This window comes from Perca flavescens, chromosome 24, assembly GCF_004354835.1.
Source record: "Perca flavescens isolate YP-PL-M2 chromosome 24, PFLA_1.0, whole genome shotgun sequence".
Taxonomy (NCBI): domain Eukaryota; kingdom Metazoa; phylum Chordata; class Actinopteri; order Perciformes; family Percidae; genus Perca; species Perca flavescens.
The window spans coordinates 11,022,620-11,041,154 of NC_041354.1; the positions used below are offsets into that span (position 1 = coordinate 11,022,620).

General features: G+C 38.9%; 3 protein-coding genes across 6 annotated transcripts in view; all 3 read right to left on the reverse strand.

Annotated features, from left to right (window-relative positions):
* Positions 1-3,741, reverse strand: part of LOC114550842 (protogenin-like) — a 10,322-nt gene extending 6,581 nt beyond the window's left edge. For 3 of the 4 annotated variants that reach the window (XM_028571756.1, XM_028571755.1, XM_028571759.1), the window contains exons 1-5: positions 3,542-3,741; positions 3,274-3,380; positions 2,935-3,021; positions 2,179-2,430; positions 1,586-1,915 (exon numbers count right to left, since the gene is read on the reverse strand). In XM_028571756.1, the coding sequence (XP_028427557.1) occupies positions 1,586-1,915; positions 2,179-2,430; positions 2,935-3,021; positions 3,274-3,380; positions 3,542-3,732 (967 nt within the window). In that variant the 5' untranslated portion in view covers positions 3,733-3,741. The remainder of the gene's footprint in view (positions 1-1,585; positions 1,916-2,178; positions 2,431-2,934; positions 3,022-3,273; positions 3,381-3,541) is intronic. The other variant, XM_028571758.1, reaches the window with a different exon arrangement.
* Positions 1-7,963, reverse strand: part of LOC114550844 (OX-2 membrane glycoprotein) — a 26,238-nt gene extending 18,275 nt beyond the window's left edge. Inside the window, exons 1-3 of the mRNA XM_028571762.1 lie at positions 7,872-7,963; positions 7,686-7,748; positions 6,821-7,502 (exon numbers count right to left, since the gene is read on the reverse strand). Coding sequence (XP_028427563.1) covers positions 6,821-6,886 — 66 coding nt within the window. The 5' untranslated portion in view covers positions 6,887-7,502; positions 7,686-7,748; positions 7,872-7,963. The remainder of the gene's footprint in view (positions 1-6,820; positions 7,503-7,685; positions 7,749-7,871) is intronic.
* LOC114550657 (uncharacterized) lies at positions 7,868-17,187 on the reverse strand. Its single transcript, XM_028571417.1, has 9 exons — positions 17,048-17,187; positions 16,725-16,831; positions 16,390-16,476; positions 15,635-15,886; positions 15,042-15,371; positions 8,553-8,891; positions 8,180-8,467; positions 8,065-8,103; positions 7,868-7,965 (listed from the first exon to the last, which is right to left on the reverse strand). The coding sequence occupies exons 1-9, from the start codon at positions 17,176-17,178 to the stop codon at positions 7,868-7,870; spliced, it is 1,671 nt and encodes a 556-aa protein (XP_028427218.1). The 5' UTR covers positions 17,179-17,187.
* Between the last annotated feature and the right edge of the window lie 1,348 nt (positions 17,188-18,535).

The window sequence follows — 18,535 nt, forward strand, 5'->3', positions numbered from 1 at the left end:
CAGTTTCGACTTACATGAGATGTTTAGGTTTAATTACTAATGTTAACTAGCATTTTAGTGATCAATAATTAGCCTGTGCCCATGTTATCTCCTTACATACACCTACAGTCTCCGTATCTGTAAGATTGGGAATGATTGAGATTTCTCTTGGCACAGCTACCAGAAGACTTCCAACTTTCAGACATGTTGCTCACGTCACATTCTCTCAGTTGGAGGCTGCGCAGTAAAGCTGGCCATCACCGGAAAAGTGCTTCTAATAGCCTTCACTGGTCTCCGTCCAGAGCAACGGGGTCTATTGGTCCATTATATACTGTCTATGGGTGATTTCGGGACTTCAATCTGTGACCCGCAAGTGAAGCAGATGGAGTCCGCTGTTTTATGGAGTTATATTCCTATCTTTATTCAAGAGCGCAATCTTTCAATTTGAGAGCATTTCTCACTGATATTACGTTCAGATTTTGTAATAATTTCCCTTAAATATGTAACAATTACACTGTTTACAGTGTAATTGTTTGTCATGTCACATGACTGTTCTTCTGTAACTCCGCCAGGAGAATTATGAGATCAGTCCGCTGTCAGCGTTTTATGTTTGATTGTGTTTTGTCTTGACGTTTTCATGCAGTTTCATTAAACCTTTTTGCTTAACTTTCAATTCGACCCCAGCCTCTCCTACTTCCTCCAGAAATCAGAACGAACACGTCTTTTAGAGAATTCTCTACAACGGTTATTTCTCCAGGTTGGAGGACGGCTCGTTTTGATCAAATTAGTTTGTAGCTCGTTGTTTACCTTACTACGGTAGGAAAGATGCGTCGTTTGGGATTTAATAACATTTTACTCTTAAGTTATTGATCCCGGAAGTTCGAATCTGTGAATGTCTTTCCAACTTTACCGAAGTAGGCTAGGCCTATAGGCTGCAGTGTTTTATGTTGATTGTGTTTTGTCTTGTCGTTTTCATACAGTTTCATTAAACCTTTTGCTTAACTTTCAATTCGACCACAGCCTCTCCTTCCTCCTCCAGAAATCACGAACACGTTATTTAGAGAATTTCTTAACAATATTTAGGCTAAATTCAATGAGGTTACTGTATTATCTCTTGCTCACCTTTTTGAAAGACTCCCAACGCACAAAGGAACTGTAGGACTGCACCGAGCGCCATACGTCTGAGTTGAATCTATCTCATGTCTTAAAGTGGAAGTAGTCGCAGGATCTAGGATCTATATAAAAAGTTCTATACAAAATGATTGACATGCCTACCCTTTTCCTCCTTCTCCTTCTCCTCAGGTAAAGAAAAGGGAACATGAACATGAACGCTAAGGAAGTGAAACTGAAATGCTGGTAACTGAGTGAGTCACTGCACAGCTGACTCACAGATCGACTTCAACGTCACTGATATCATCGTAGAAGTAAACAAAATGCAATTGCAACAATATATTATGATCCGCAACACATCGCCCCACTACGCCCTGCTACGCATGATTATGATTTGATACTATAAATAAAATCCAAAATAGAAAGGCCACTTTCTAAGAGCAACACACTACATTGCTATATAAAAAGTTCTATACAAAATGATTGACATGCCTACCATCTTCCTCCTTCTCCTTCTCCTCAGGTAAAGAAAAGGGAATCCTCTCCCGCCTCTGTCCCGTCACTCCAGTGTTCAGAAGACAATCCACATTTCCTTTCCAGTTTGGGGGCACTTGCAGAGTGATGTTACTGCTGCTGGTAAAAGTGTGGTCACTGTTTGTTACTGTAGTAGTCCGTGGCTGGTGTGCCGGGGTGGCACCAGGTGAGAAGTCCCACTGAATGGTTGGAGCTGGTTTACCTGTAGCAGAGCAGCTGAACACAACCTTCACGTATTCGTCGTCCTGTTCTCTGCTGGGAACTTGCACTTCTGTTTTAAACCTGGATATCCCTAGCAGAGAGAATTACAACGGGTCATGTTGAGAGCTGATAAAAGATGATTTTTTCACTTGAATGCTTTGGTTACACTTTACAGAATAAGGACAAGTTAGGAAACTAGCGGAATTCTTCGGAAAAAGTCTCATTTTTGGGCTTCAACTAGCAAAAACAATGGTGGTATTACTTAATTCTTTCATTTCCTGTATTCCCAGAATTCCAATTTAATTTCAGGACTTTTTTTCCACAGAATTCTTGTGTGAATTTGCTGCAATTTACCTCGCACCGTGAGGCAAGTCTGCTTTCTTTTGGACCCATCGGGATACACGTTGAAAGAGCAAATATAACAGCTTTCATCCGCCCATGTAACATTCGCCAGAGTGATCGACGTCGAGTTGAGAGACGCCTCTGTGAAGATCACTTTCCCTCTGTAAGGCTCATTTACTTGCTGTCCAAACCGCTTGCTGTAGGTTGCCAGATTCTCAATGGAGTCGTCTTTGAAAAGCCTCTGCCATGTAACCTGGAGCACACCTGTTGGGAATGGTAAACGTCCAATCAGTACATTTACTCAAGTGCTGAAGTACAACATTTGAGATATTTGTACTTTACTTGAATATTCTGCTACATTTCAAAGGGGAAATATTGCACTTTTTACTACACAATTATTTGAAAGCTTTAATTTACAAATTAAAATGAAGACTTGTTATATGTATTTAGCTTTGTCTTAATATATACAAGCACATCTGAAATGATTAGTCGATTAATTGATTAGTCAATTGGCAAATTTGATATACCATTAGTAAAAGGGGAGCGTTTTTCTGCCTTCAATAATTTACTTTTATTACTTTAAGTAGGCTACATTTTTCTAATTATAGCCTATTTTCATTTTAGTAACCTTTCATTGCAGGACATTTGTGTGGTATTAGTATTAAAGGTTTGGAATACTTCACCCTCCACTACTGGTCACATCTTCACTATAAAACTGGCATTTAAAAACAATTATATAAAATAATAATAAAAAAAATACATTTGTACCTGTAGGGTTGGCTGTGCATCTGTAATACGCATCGCTGCCATAGTCAGCTGTTGTATTTCCATAACCAGTAATCTGCGATGTGCAGGCTGAAAATAAACACAGCTGAGTTTCAGACCTAAAGTAAAATATCCATTTGTTGTGATGTTTAGAATAAAAAGACAACTTGTTGAATACACTTTGATTATGCATACATTATAGAATATAGATATAGATTCAATATATGGGCACATGATAATATTCAACTACAAAAAAAGGCTGGATTCTATTTTGTAATAAAAAATAAATAAATACTACAGTGAATATGGAAGTGCTCGCCCTCTCCTGTCAGTGTCACTTACCTTTAAACAGCAAACCAGCCAGTATCAGGAGAGGCAACATCTTCATCAGCTGTTGTACAGAGAACACTTTCAGTTTAGCCTCTGAGCAGGCTTTTAAAAGGGCTGTCCTTAAGTGAAACAGAAAGAGAGAAGGCAGGGACTTTAATTTGGGTATTAGGGGAAAACAAAATTATGAATGCTTTAAAGCAATCATCTACTTACAGTACATAAGGTTGTGGTTAAATACTTAATACTGTTAGGTTTAGCATTAGCTTTTAACTGGACCCACAATGCAGACTGCCAGACATGTGAACAGGAAGAGGTTGAAAAAACAAACAGATTTAATGACCAAAAAGTGCAGGTGATCCAACAAACACGACAGGTGAGGCTGGACAGGGTCAGGTGAGTGTGGCTGGTCAGTGTGGCACTGGCCAAGCATGGAGAGAAAGGAACAGCTTCAAACAGGTGGCAGATAATCATAGAGATGGCCCACAGGTGTACGGAGCAGCTGCAGGTGTGTGTTGGAGTCGATGCGCAGAATGTAGGTCAGCCACGCCCGGCCATAGACACAAACACACACACACACACACACACACACACACACACACACACACACACACACACACACACACACACACACAAAACAGACGGGAAAGGGAAGGACACAGGAGAACAAGTACTGCAGATCCTAACATGTACCACATGATATAAAAACAAAAATGGACTACATTCATGATGATGGACTAACAAGGTAAACATTAATATTCATAGATAGCTAGTATTTTATTAATAAAATCAATAACACTGCAGGTTATATAAGTGTAATTAAAGGGTGAGGTTAAATTAAACAAGTCAGATGGACTCATTTCAACCTCTTTTTGAAACTCACATCACTTTTCTCATTGCTAATACCATTACTGTTAAGTCCAGTAAATTGTGTATCTACTGTACAACAAATCTAGTAATACCAAGTGGTCAAAAAAAACAAAACAGAGCAGAAGCAGAAGTTTCCCGTACACTAAACTGTGGCCTCTGGTGTTAACACCATTTCTTAAATTCTCATAATAGTATGTGTGATAACAAACATGTGATGCTTGACATTTGTTGCTCCAGTGGACTTAAACTGATTCTGGAAAGCCTACCATCGAGGGAGTTAACAGTAGTTACTGTACTTCTGTGTAACAAGTGGACAATACTTATAGAAACAAGTCTCTGAGATAGGGAAAATACTATACAGTATCATTCATTCAAATTCATGGCAGGTCTTGAAAGTGTTGATATCCCATAATGGCTCTATTACCATTTCCACTGCTAAATCAACCACTTTGCCTGTCCTCAGTTTTACCACATTGGGTTGAAAGTACTTTACGGCCTATAATTGCAAATGTTCCGCATGTGAAAAACAAGTTTTTCATCCAGCGTATTTTAGTGTGGGATTACTACCAAACAATGACTTCAATCTTACTCATTTTATGATGTTCGGTCATCCTAACGTATTGCTAAAACATTCCTGACATCGCCCACATGCCTACAAGGAATCTTGCAACAAAATCATTTTTGTTAAAAAAATAAGTTAGGCAATTATTTTAGGAAGGTGACGGTATTCTTGAATATCATCAGCGTAGCAATGAAAGGAGATACCTTTAAAGTGTCTTAATATCTTTCCAAGAGGAAGCCTGTACAAGGCAAACAGAATCAGAAGGGCTTAACCTTGGGGAACACCACAAAGTAGATTTTCAGATAAGAAGGCGAGGTTGCCAACAGCAACTGAGAAACTCCTGTCAGCCAGCAAATAGGCTCGTTCGAGATGAGCCAGACCTGCGCAGAATCGATCATCTAACAGCTGATTGGTTCAGAATCGACTTAACATGTTTCATATAAACTTTTTGATTTGGAGGGATTTTAACTGCTGTAATGGGAAAATTACATTTAAGCACAATTCCTTATATTTTTATGTTTAATTCATACTTTACTTCTTTCACAAATGCTGAAAGAGTTTATCTCATTTTCCACATGTAGATTTTGATTCTAACTTTGTGAGACATCCAGTCTGGAACATTTTGTGAGCTGTTAGCCTGAACCGATAAAGGTACAAGGTCACCCTAAAACTATCTCTAGTTTTCCCATGCTAGTTAAGATGTAACTGGGGGGTGAAAGTCATACAGGGAGGAGGAGATGAGATGACTCCAAGATGTCTCTTGTATTTCTCTGATTGTCTTCACGTGTATCAGATTGCCTGTCAAAATTGTAGCGTCATACTAAGCCAAGTGCGTATGTGTTGTCACTCTGAAGATGCATATAAGCCTAGTGTTTCTGTTCAATCATTCGAGGAACTGACTCCACACTGGGCTGAGGCCTTTTGTGAAATCATGCTGCTCCATATTTGCAAATATATCTTTTTTAATAAAATACAAAAACCCAATTTGGTTTTAGTCTCAGTCTGTCTTATTTGTTTCAATTTACTAAACTCTGAAAACTCTTCCCCCTGCTGCAAAGGAAACTTCCACCACAAACATGGTGACGAGAATGGGGATCATGTGCGGGGGTTAGATAAAAGAGACTCCGTGGTTGACTGAGGACTCGCGATCCGAGATCCAACGATCTTCGCCTCTACCTCGCCCAAAAAGCATTCAGAGAAAGTGGATCAGAAACCACGGAGGCCTCTACTGACCCAACACTGATCTATTAAGATGTAAGCAATTCCATGCAGCAGGGTAAGATCACACTCTAATTTAAATTGAATTAAGAGTAATTTGAATTGGCTGTAGTAAACTTCCAGAAACAAATACTGACATTGGATACTAAAATAGGATAACCACTTTGGGGTTGTTTGTATTCATTTTGGGTAGGCCTAGTCTTTTATGTTTGTGTAAATACATAGGCCTAATTGTGATCATTCTAGCAGTATTTTTGCACCATACAACTGATCCACGCACGGGTGTGACTTTGCTTTGTAGATTTTCGGGGGACAAATCTAATTAGGTTTTGAAGTAAATCTAATAAATAGTTTTTCAGAAACTGTTAGGTTTTTTTGTGCTTGGGTTTTTCCGAAATAAGATAGAAACCGGGCCTTACAGTGACGATTGTAAGTAGGATAGAAGTACTTCTTCCCAGTAAAATGGGTAACGGATCGGGCAGATCAGGCTCACACGTCCCTACGGGAACCGTGGTGGATGCTGGGTGGATGACATGGTGCGAAAATACGGCTCAAAAAGCCTGGGGTGTCTGCCGTATTGGTCCAAAACTTACATTTTTTCCTGAAAATGGGTCTTTTAGCACGTACAAACTCACAGCACATGCGCACTCAAGCCAAGTGCGTATGTGCTGTCACTCTGAAGATGCATATAAGCCTAGTGTTTCTGTTCAATCATTTAACAAACTGACTCCACACTGGGCTGCGGCCTTTTGTGAAATCATGTTGATCCTATTTGCAAATATATCTTTTTTAATAAAATACAAAAACCCAACTTGGTTTTAGTCTCAGTCTGTTTTATTTGTTTCAATTTACTAAACTCTGAAATTTCCCCCCCTGCTGCAAAGGAAACTTCCACGACATCTGCCATGTGACCTGCAGAACATCTTTAGATTGCATCAGCTGACAGTTTAACTGAGCCTCTTCTCCCACTGCTGCCATCACAGTCTGCTGGCTAAAACAGTACAAGTTCTACGGGCACCACGTGGATCCAGGTCAGACCCTGGAAAATAGGGCAGATCTTCCCGTGCGCATATTCAGCATATTTACAGTTCCCTGCAATTTCATCTTTACCATATTTCAGTTCACGTGAAAAACAAAACAAAAAGAAGCAGTAGTGAATTTATATATACAAATATATAACAGTAAGTTGGTATAAAATTATCAAATGAGTTATATTACAGATGTTACAAAATGCTTACATAAAAACATAGGTCAAATGCTAAAAAAAAAATTCCAGTATGAAAACATTAACACCAAATCTACGGTGTTCATGAATCTCTTTGATCTGCTGGAATCCTTATCTATGAACCAGGACAGACATGTCCTCTGGGTCGTATTGGAAAATTGATCTTAGACATGTTTTTAGGCTTTGAGGCAGTTTTGTTCAAGTCTGTCTTCATTCAGGGACTTCAGCCTTGTGGGTTATTCTGTTTCACAAAGTAATTTGCATCTTACTGTTGGAGATGATACTTTAGGGGGGATGTGATGTTCTTTTTTCACAGTAGACACCCGTTGCCGTACCTCACTCTCTTGACTCATTAAAGGTGTTTTGGACCTTCAGATGAAAACAAGACATTGGTCAGTTGCCAAATTAGTCTGAACAACAGTGATGCAGACAAACATGCTTACAATGAATACACAATAGTCCATGAGTAAAGGGGCATCACATTTTGCTTCATGAATTAATAACACATGCAAATGATGCAAATACAAATAGAAAATTCATAAACTGACTTACTCATGATCATCTTTAGTTGTTTTCTGTGGTGTCTTGTTCTCCTCAGAGTCCCTGTGTGACAGACTGAAGGAACAAACATTTCTTTATGGCTTTTATCTGAAAATATCTCAATCAATCGTTACCAAATTAACTCTGAGACACTGGTATTACAACAAGACAGATGTTGAGTTAAAAGTTTGAAATTACCGGCTCCAATGTTTTCTTATGAGCCAGACGGTGATGATTACAGCAAGACAAACACCGGCCATTACCACAGACAAGACAAGGATCAAAGTGAAATCTGGGAGGGAAGAGAGAAAATCATTAAGACTCAACATTCATAAAGCAGATACATATCAAATGCTAATGCTGACTTGAGGCCACCTAAAGGTTAACTTACTGTGATCATTGTTATCAGAGATAGATTTCTCATAAAAACCTAAAAAAACAAAAAAGACATGAGCAATAAAGTATTTATCAATCCATAAATCTGTATCTTTAGAAGTGTTTCTCACCATCAGCAGACGGCTGTCTGATCTCAGGAATCATGGTAAACACCTCTATCTGAGGACCAGAGAGCAATCGCACTGCACATCCAACCTGTGTGCTGTTGCCATGGAGACGAGGCAGCGCAGCTGTAGTGGTGACAGTGACTGTACCGTTGGTGTTGGTGACACTGGAAGAGTTGTGGTGAGGGACAGTCAGTGTAACTGTGGGAGCAGGTCGACCTGTGGCCGAGCAGGACACTACTGCCTCTTCAGGAGAGATGGATTCTCCAACATGGAGAATAGGTTCATGCAGCTCTGCAAAGATCATATATTAAAAAAATATATATATATAATCTGAATGACCATGTAAATGTCTCTTATAACACAGTTAGGTTCTTACCATAGAGAAGGAGGCAGGTTGTAGCAGTGAGAGCTCCTTCAGGGTAGATGTTAAACAAACAGCGATAGCATCCTTCATCCTGCTCCGTCACCTTCCTGATGACTATGGAGCTGTTCTGTAGTCCAGCACATTTAAACTCCACTTTCTCTTCAAAACCAGCATTCACCTTTTGACCAAAGTATTTGTTGTAAGTAGCTAGATTCTTCTCCCCCTCAGGTAATAGTTTCTGCCATGTGACCTGCAGAACATCTTTAGATTGCATCAGCTGACAGTTTAACTGAGCCTCTTCTCCCACTGCTGCCATCACAGTCTGCTGGGTTTCTATCACAGAGGTTAGACCTGCAGGAGATGACAGGTTTAGAGGTGGAGTGCGTAACACAGCATATTTATTCATTTCAAATAATCCAAAACCAACTAAAATATGATATATGGGGAAAACATTGCAGGACAATAAAAACTAAAAATACAGGAGTCACACATTAGTCTAAGAACAACAGGCTACATTATATAGACTTAGGCTAAATTAAATTAAATGAGGCTACTGTATCATTTCTTTCTCACCTTTGTGAAAGACTCCCAACGCACAAAGGAACTGTAGGACTGCACGGAGCGCCATCGGGTCTGGTATTTTAATATACTGCTCAAATGTGTGAAGGTTTGCCGCAGGTCTGATGGTATCATAGTTATGGTATCCACCTTCACTGTTGCCCAACCAGCGAGGCCATACAGTGCCGGAGTGGCACACTCTAAAAACTCCTGGGTTAAAAAGGGACCAACTAATTTCTGGGTTATTTCAACCCAGAAAATTGGGTTACTCTTTTTGACCCAACGTCTGGGTTAAATACTTGACCAAATTTTTGGTTAAAATAACCCAACTTCTGGGTCAAAAGAACAACCCCATTTTCTGGGTTGAAAGAACCCAGCAATTAGTTAGTCCTGGGCCCTTTTTAACCCAGGAGTTGGGTCACAAATAACCTAACTAACTTCTCCAAAATGATATGGTAAAAATTGGATGACCCTGCCCAACAATTTATTGTACTTGCATGTTAGTTTTTTACAGCCATGAAATATTTGACTAAACCTCTGCATTCTCATCTTATACATCCCACTCCTCTGTTATGGTGTGGTGGCCATTTCAGTAAATTTACTCACTAACATTGTTGTGGAAACACAACAAGCATGGAAACTAAATGCACACTTCCTGCATTACTTCAAATACTAAGTTACTCATCTAGTGTGCGGTGGTTTATGGGATGAGTAGTTCCTTCGCTCTGAAATGACGATATGTACATACGTTATATCAGTCCAGCCCCTCCTCTTCCTCGTTCTTCTCCTACGGGGGTAGAGAGGGAAGGAGGTGTTTCTTCTTCCTCTTCTTCTGAATTTCTGGCAGACTGATGTGTATGTTATAGGGGCAAGGGTTTAATATATCACCTTATTTCTTCTATTTCTTAGTTAATATATCCATGTTTAAAAGGTGTGTCACTTTATTTCTCCTACAAATACTGGTGATACTGTTTTATCATAATGTACACAACACACAAGTATGATTGTTCATATTGTAAACTATGTTGACATGATAATACAATAACTCCATAAAATACACCCCTCCAACAAAAAATACATATATACAGTGGGGGAAATAAGTATTTGACCCCTTGCTGATTTTGCAGGTTTGCCCACTTACAAAGAATGCAAAAATCTACAATTTTAATCATATGTACATTCTAACAGTGAAAGACAGAATCCCAAAGAAAATTCCAGAAAATCACATCATATGAATTTATTAAAATTGATAACCATCTGATGAGGAAAAACAAGTATTTGACCCCCTGGACAAACAGCAAGTATTCTGGCTCCTACAAGCCAGTTAGTCTTTCTTTAAGACACAGCCCCAATCCGAACCAATTATCTACATCAAATATACCTGCCTCACCTCGTTACCTGTATAAAAGACACCTGTGAACACCCAAACAACCAGCATCCAACATCACTACCATGGGCAAGACCAAAGAGCTTTACGGACATCAGGGACAAGATTGTTGATCTGCACAAGGCTGGGATGGGCTACAAGAGAATCGGAAAGCAACTTGGAGAGAAAAGATCAACTGTCGGTGCAGTTATCAGGAAATCGAAGAAGCACCACACCACCGCCAACCTCCCTCGATCTAGGCCTCCACACAAGATCTTGCCTCGTAGGGTGTCACTGATCATGCGAACGGTGAGGAATCATCCCAAAACCACAAGGGGGAACTGATGAATCAACTGAAGGCAGCTGGGACCACAGTTACAAAAAAAAGCGGTTGGTAACACACTACGCCCGTCATGGATTGAAATCCTGCAGCGCACGCAAGGTCCCCCTGCTCAAGAAGAAACATGTACAGGCCCGCATGAAGTTCGCCATTCACCACCTGGACGACTCAGAAGAGGCCTGGAAGAAGGTGATGTGGTCAGATGAGACCAAAATAGAACTTTTTTGGCCTCAACTCAACTCGTCGTGTTTGGAGGGCAAAGAACACAGAGTACAACCCAAAGAACACCATCCCCACCGTCAAGCATGGTGGTGGCAACATCATGCTTTGGGGGTGCTTTTCAGCCAAGGGGACGGGACAACTCTATCGTATTGAGGGGAGGATGGACGGGGCCATGTATCGTGGAATTCTGGACCGAGATCTCCTTCCCTCAGTGAGAGAGCTGAAGATGGGTCGAGGATGGGTGTTTCAGCACGACAACGACCCTAAGCACACTGCCAAAGCAACAAAAGAGTGGCTGAAGAAGAAGCACATCAAGGTTCTGGAGTGGCCTAGCCAGTCTCCAGACCTGAATCCGATTGAAAATCTTTGGAGGGAGCTTAAAATTTGAGTTGCCAGGCGACAACCTCGGAACCTGAATGATTTGGAGGCTGTCTGCAGGGAGGAGTGGGCCAACATCCCTGCCGAAATGTGCATAAACCTTGTCACCAACTATAAAAACCGTTTGACATCTGTGCTGGCCAATAATGGCTTTTCTACAAAATATTAACATGGTGTTTGTCCAGGGGGTCAAATACTTGTTTTTCCTCATCAGATGGTTATCAATTTTAATAAATTCATATGATGTGATTTTCTGGAATTTTCTTTGGGATTCTGTCTTTCACTGTTAGAATGTACATATGATAAAAATTGTAGATTTTTGCATTCTTTGTAAGTGGGCAAACCTGCAAAATCAGCAAGGGGTCAAATACTTATTTCCCCCACTGTATATATATATATATATATATATATATATATATATATATATATATATATATATATATATATATATAGAGAGAGAGAGAGAGAGAGAGAGAGACAGAGAGAACCCTAAAACCCAGAACATGGGTTACTCTTTGAAAAATAACCCAGCAACCCAAACAATCCAGGAATTGGGTCGAAATATTAACCCTATAACCCAGAAAATGGTTACTCTCTAAAAAATTACCCATCATTTTAACCCAACACAAATAACCCAGAAACTGCGTTGAAGAAATAACCCAGGAGTTTTTAGAGTGCACCAAGTATGAGCACGTGGGGGCACAAACACATCTGAATAGCATTCATTTATCATTTCTGCATCCACTACTCATATCTAGGCTGCATTACTAATACTACAGTATCTTACAGTTCTGTGTTGACATTTTTAATTTTAAAGATAAATAGACCTACCAATCACAACACAACAGAGTGGCACCATAAACATGTCTAAAGCTTCCATACTTTATTCTTTCACTGCTCAAGAAGAGACTGTACCTCCAAAAGCATTTATAGGCTATACAACAGAAAACAATGCAGATTCAAAAATAAAGTCACAGTATAGAGTTACAACAAAATTTAAATAAATTCACTGTTATTAATTTTCAGGTTTAATCAAAACCTGAAAATTAAAAACCTGAAATACCAAAAAAGACATGAGCTATAAAGTATTTATCAATTATAAATCTGTACCTCTGGAAGTGTTTCTCACCATCAGCAGACAGCATATATTTGTTGTTGGTGCAGTCAACAGGGAGATTGGCTCCAAAGTTACTGTACAGCGATATCGATTTTTAGATGTTTTGTGGTGTTTGAACGTTTTTTCTGTGTCGGTATATAGACAACATCTCACTTGCAAACATTTTTATTAATAAAAAGCCTAGGTAACAGTTTAAGGAGTAGCTAGCCTATTAATATACTTACACCCTGCCTGTCAAATAATATATTTTTATCAGAGAAGTTAGACCGGCAGAAAACACAACTCAAACATTAACACCCATGTCAGAATCACCTAAACCCACTGCTGTCTTACTGAAGGAACACTGGAAACGAAGAAAGTAATTTAACATAATTCTGCATCCATTTGTCCCCATTTACCAACTGGCAACAATGCATTTTTAAAATGTCACAGTGATTTTAAAATGTCACAGTGTAATTGAATGATATTACTTCAGTCCTTTCTGACAGGTTGGATCAGCGTAAAGAGGAAGATTAAACGTTTTTGTACTCTCTCATTTAAAAATATGTGTATTTCCAGACAATTAAAGCCCTACAACCATCCATAGACATACATCACTGGACAAACAACACCTCAGTTCCATATATGAATGGAATAAATATCAATAAATCAATTCTATTGTTGTGAGGAGACTTATTTTTTTTAATCCAGGGCAACATAACAGTACATAAATGAAATCACGTACCACATTAAAACATCATGGTTTCATCGACCAAACAAAAACAAATGAATATATGGAATACTATAGTGACTCAATGAATACATTCATAAAAACACATCAGCTTAAAGATTACATTATTACAAATCTGTCTTTATCTAGATCTGTATCACAATTACAACCACACAGTACGTGCACTGAGAAATAAATAACACAAACAATGAACGTTAAAGTGCAAAATGACCAAGACACGTATATATTATGTCTATTATTTAATATATTATCTCTGATTTAAATTCTATATACATATAGATATACTAATGTTAATTTCAGTATAAAATCATTTTGATTGCTTCACCTGTAAACTTTATAGATCATTTCATCAAATAAATAAATTGGCTGTGCAAAAGAATTAATATAGGTTATTTTTTTCCCCACAATGCACACTAGATGGAGCCAGAGGACATTTCCTTGTTTTCACCAAAACATCAATTGGTTGTGCTGTGATGTGCCCGTTGGATTACTTTAAAGCTCTTCAACGTTTTTTTAAGGCAAGGACCACTTAACTAAAAGAGAGACTGAGCAGGGACCCCCTACAACATATATTATATCACACAACTTCTCATTGTAAATGAGAAGTTGTTCTCAAACAGTTTACCTGGATAAATAAAGGTTTAAAAAAAAAAAAAAAACTGTAATGCTCTAGAAAAACACTGGTCCCTGTTCAGACCATTTTTACATTCTACAAAGTCAGAAAAACTGCTTTGCTAGCTCCATAAACCATGTTAAAGTGCTAAGTTTTGAAATTCAAGAGAAATGGTAGCTTTGAAAACTATCTGTGGAAAGTGGATCTTCCATTACAGCTTGACTCACTGTAAAATGCAAATGTTTTTCATGCTTGCGTGCTTAAATGACAGCTGGGTGAAAGTCCAAATGCTCATCAAACATTTTCAGCTCTTCTGCTACCCTTTAACCTGCCAGGAAAACAGAAATGTTAATTACACTTTGCCCATGAGGAGAATAGAACTACATTTACAAATACATTGTTTTGCATTGGGTCAAATATCTCACCTTTTTCGCCTCATTACAACAGCAACAGCCAAAATACATATTACAGCAATGATTGCAAGTGCGGTCACAGATGAAGATAGTCCTTTCCCTGGAAACACACAGAATGGGGTTAGTCTGTACAGTACTAAGGTGAACTACATTTCTCTTTTAAGAGAAAGGTGTGTGTGGGGGGGGGGATTTTCAGGGTAACATTTGTACTTTTTACTGCTAAGAAATGATTATCCCTGATCTGTCAGATGACCTCCCCATGGGAGAGCCAATATCATGACTCATTACTGAGATATTCTTTCTTTTTCCTGAACATGAAAGCTAAGGAAGTGAAACTGAAATGCTGGTAACTGAGTGAGTCACTGCACAGCTGACTCACAGATCGACTTCAACGTCACTGATATCATTGTAGAGGTAAACAAAATTTCCTGAATACACACAGAGAAATACTACAGAAATAAAAATCCAACTAGTCATGCTGCATTTGATGCACTTCCCAGACTTCCTCACGGACTATCGAGTTCCTGGTTCAGCGGGAATTTGGACACGGAAGTCTTACAGAACTGGGACGCAACTAGGCATATCATAATAATGATGTTGCAACAATATATTATGATCCGCAACACATCGCCCCACTACGCCCTGCTACGCATGATTATGATTTGATACTATAAATAAAATCCAAAATAGAAAGGCCACTTTCTAAGAGCAACACACTACATTGCTATATAAAAAGTTCTATACAAAATGATTGACATGCCTACCATCTTCCTCCTTCTCCTTCTCCTCAGGTAAAGAAAAGGGAATCCTCTCCCGCCTCTGTCCCGTTACTCCAGTGTTCAGAAGACAATCCACATTTCCTTTCCAGTTTGTGGGCACTTGCAGAGTGATGTTACTGCTGCTGGTAAAAGTGTGGTCACTGTTTGTTACTGTAGTAGTCCGTGGCTGGTGTGCCGGGGTGGCACCAGGTGAGAAGTCCCACTGAATGGTTGGAGCTGGTTTACCTGTAGCAGAGCAGCTGAACACAACCTTCACGTATTCGTCGTCCTGTTCTCTGCTGGGAACTTGCACTTCTGTTTTAAACCTGGATATCCCTAGCAGAGAGAATTACAACGGGTCATGTTGAGAGCTGATAAAAGATGATTTTTTCACTTGAATGCTTTGGTTACACTTTACAGAATAAGGACAAGTTAGGAAACTAGCGGAATTCTTCGGAAAAAGTCTAATTTTTGGGCTTCAACTAGCAAAAACAATGGTGGTATTACTTAATTCTTTCATTTCCTGTATTCCCAGAATTCCAATTTAATTTCAGGACTTTTTTTCCACAGAATTCTTGTGTGAATTTGCTGCAATTTACCTCGCACCGTGAGGCAAGTCTGCTTTCTTTTGGACCCATCGGGATACACGTTGAAAGAGCAAATATAACAGCTTTCATCCGCCCATGTAACATTCGCCAGAGTGATCGACGTCGAGTTGAGAGACGCCTCTGTGAAGATCACTTTCCCTCTGTAAGGCTCATTTACTTGCTGTCCAAACCGCTTGCTGTAGGTTGCCAGATTCTCAATGGAGTCGTCTTTGAAAAGCCTCTGCCATGTAACCTGGAGCACACCTGTTGGGAATGGTAAACGTCCAATCAGTACATTTACTCAAGTGCTGAAGTACAACATTTGAGATATTTGTACTTTACTTGAATATTCTGCTACATTTCAAAGGGGAAATATTGCACTTTTTACTACACAATTATTTGAAAGCTTTAATTTACAAATTAAAATGAAGACTTGTTATATGTATTTAGCTTTGTCTTAATATATACAAGCTCATCTGAAATGATTAGTCAATTAATTGATTAGTCAATTGGCAAATTTGATATACCATTAGTAAAAGGGGAGCGTTTTTCTGCCTTCAATAATTTACTTTTATTACTTTAAGTAGGCTACATTTTTCTAATTATAGCCTATTTTCATTTTAGTAACCTTTCATTGCAGGACTTTTGTGTGGTATTAGTATTAAAGGTTTGGAATACTTCACCCTCCACTACTGGTCACATCTTCACTATAAAACTGGCATTTAAAAACAATTATATAAAAAATAAAAAAAAAAAAACATTTGTACCTGTAGGGTTGGCTGTGCATCTGTAATACGCATCGCTGCCATAGTCAGCTGTTGTATTTCCATAACCAGTAATCTGCGATGTGCAGGCTGAAAATAAACACAGCTGAGTTTCAGACCTAAAGTAAAATATCCATTTGTTGTGATGTTTAGAATAAAAAGACAACTTGTTGAATACACTTTGATTATGCATACATTATAGAATATAGATATAGATTCAATATATGGGCACATGATAATATCCAACTACAAAAAAAGGCTGGATTCTATTTTGTAATAAAAAATAAATACTACAGTGAATATGGAAGTGCTCGCCCTCTCCTGTCAGTGTCACTTACCTTTAAACAGCAAACCAGCCAGTATCAGGAGAGGCAACATCTTCATCAGCTGTTGTACAGAGAACACTTTCAGTTTAGCCTCTGAGCAGGCTTTTAAAAGGGCTGTCCTTAAGTGAAACAGAAAGAGAGAAGGCAGGGACTTTAATTTGGGTATTAGGGGAAAACAAAATTATGAATGCTTTAAAGCAATCATCTACTCACAGTACATAAGGTTGTGGTTAAATACTTAATACTGTTAGGTTTAGCATTAGCTTTTAACTGGACCCACAATGCAGACTGCCAGACATGTGAACAGGAAGAGGTTGAAAAAACAAACAGATGACCAAAAAGTGCAGGTGATCCAACAAACACGACAGGTGAGGCTGGACAGGGTCAGGTGAGTGTGGCTGGTCAGTGTGGCACTGGCCAAGCATGGAGAGAAAGGAACAGCTTCAAACAGGTGGCAGATAATCATAGAGATGGCCCACAGGTGTACGGAGCAGCTGCAGGTGTGTGTTGGGAGCGATGCGCAGAATATAGGTCAGTCACGCCCGGCCAGACACACACACACACACACACACACACACACACACACACAGACAGGAGGGAAAACAAACATAAAACATACGGGAAAGGGAAGGACACAGGAGAACAAGTACTGCAGATCCTAACATGTACATGATATAAAAACAAAAATGGACTACATTCATGATGATGGACTAACAAGGTAAACATTAATATTCATAGATAGCTAGTATTTTATTAATAAAATCAATAACACTGCAGGTTATATAAGTGTAATTAAAGGGTGAGGTTAAATTAAACAAGTCAGATGGACTCATTTCAACCTCATTTTGAAACTCACATCGCTTTTCTCATTGCTAATACCATTACTGTTAAGTCCAGTAAATTGTGTATCTACTGTACAACAAATCCAGTAATACCAAGTGGTCAAAAAAAACTCCAGAGCAGAAGCAGAAGTTTCCCGCCTGCTGAGCGTACACTAAACTGTGGCCTCTGGTGTTAACACCATTTCTTAAATTCTCATAATAGTATGTGTGATAACAAACATGTGATGTTTGACATTTGTTGCTCCAGTGGACTTGAACTGATTCTGGAAAGCCTACCATCGAGGGAGTTAACAGTAGTTACTGTACTTCTGTGTAACAAGTGGACAATACTTAGAAACTTGTACATAGAAACAAGTCTCTGAGATAGGGAAAGTACTATACAGTATCATTCATTCAAATTCATGGCAGGTCTTGAAAGTGTTGATATCCCATAATGGCTCTATTACCATTTCCACTGCTAAATCAACCACTTTGCCTGTCCTCAGTTTTACCACATTGGGTTGAAAGTACTTTACGGCCTATAATTGCAAATGTTCCGCATGTGAAAAACAAGTTTTTCCATTCGGCATAATTTAGTGTGGGATTACTACCAAACAATGACTTTTTTTTTTTTTTAAATGACAGAATCTTACTCAATTTATGATGTTAGGTCATCCTCACGAATTGCTAAAACATTCCTGACATCGCCCACACGCCTATACAAGAAATCTTTTGTAATACTGAAACTGTTGTTTTATCTTCAGGAAATCCGTCAAGGGTCCATTGTTGCTAGAATGGGCTGTAAGTTTATATTTCGGTTAGAAGTGGGATTCATCGCAGCACATTACTACAAGAAAGAGAGTGGGCTCTCACGCTTAACTATTGTGTTATCTTCCCGTCGACCTGCAACTTTTTGTTTTGAGTCAAAATGTAAAATTAAAACTTTTTTTTTCCAACGTTGGTTTTTTCGACACTTTTGTGGCTTTTCACCTTGTTTTTGTC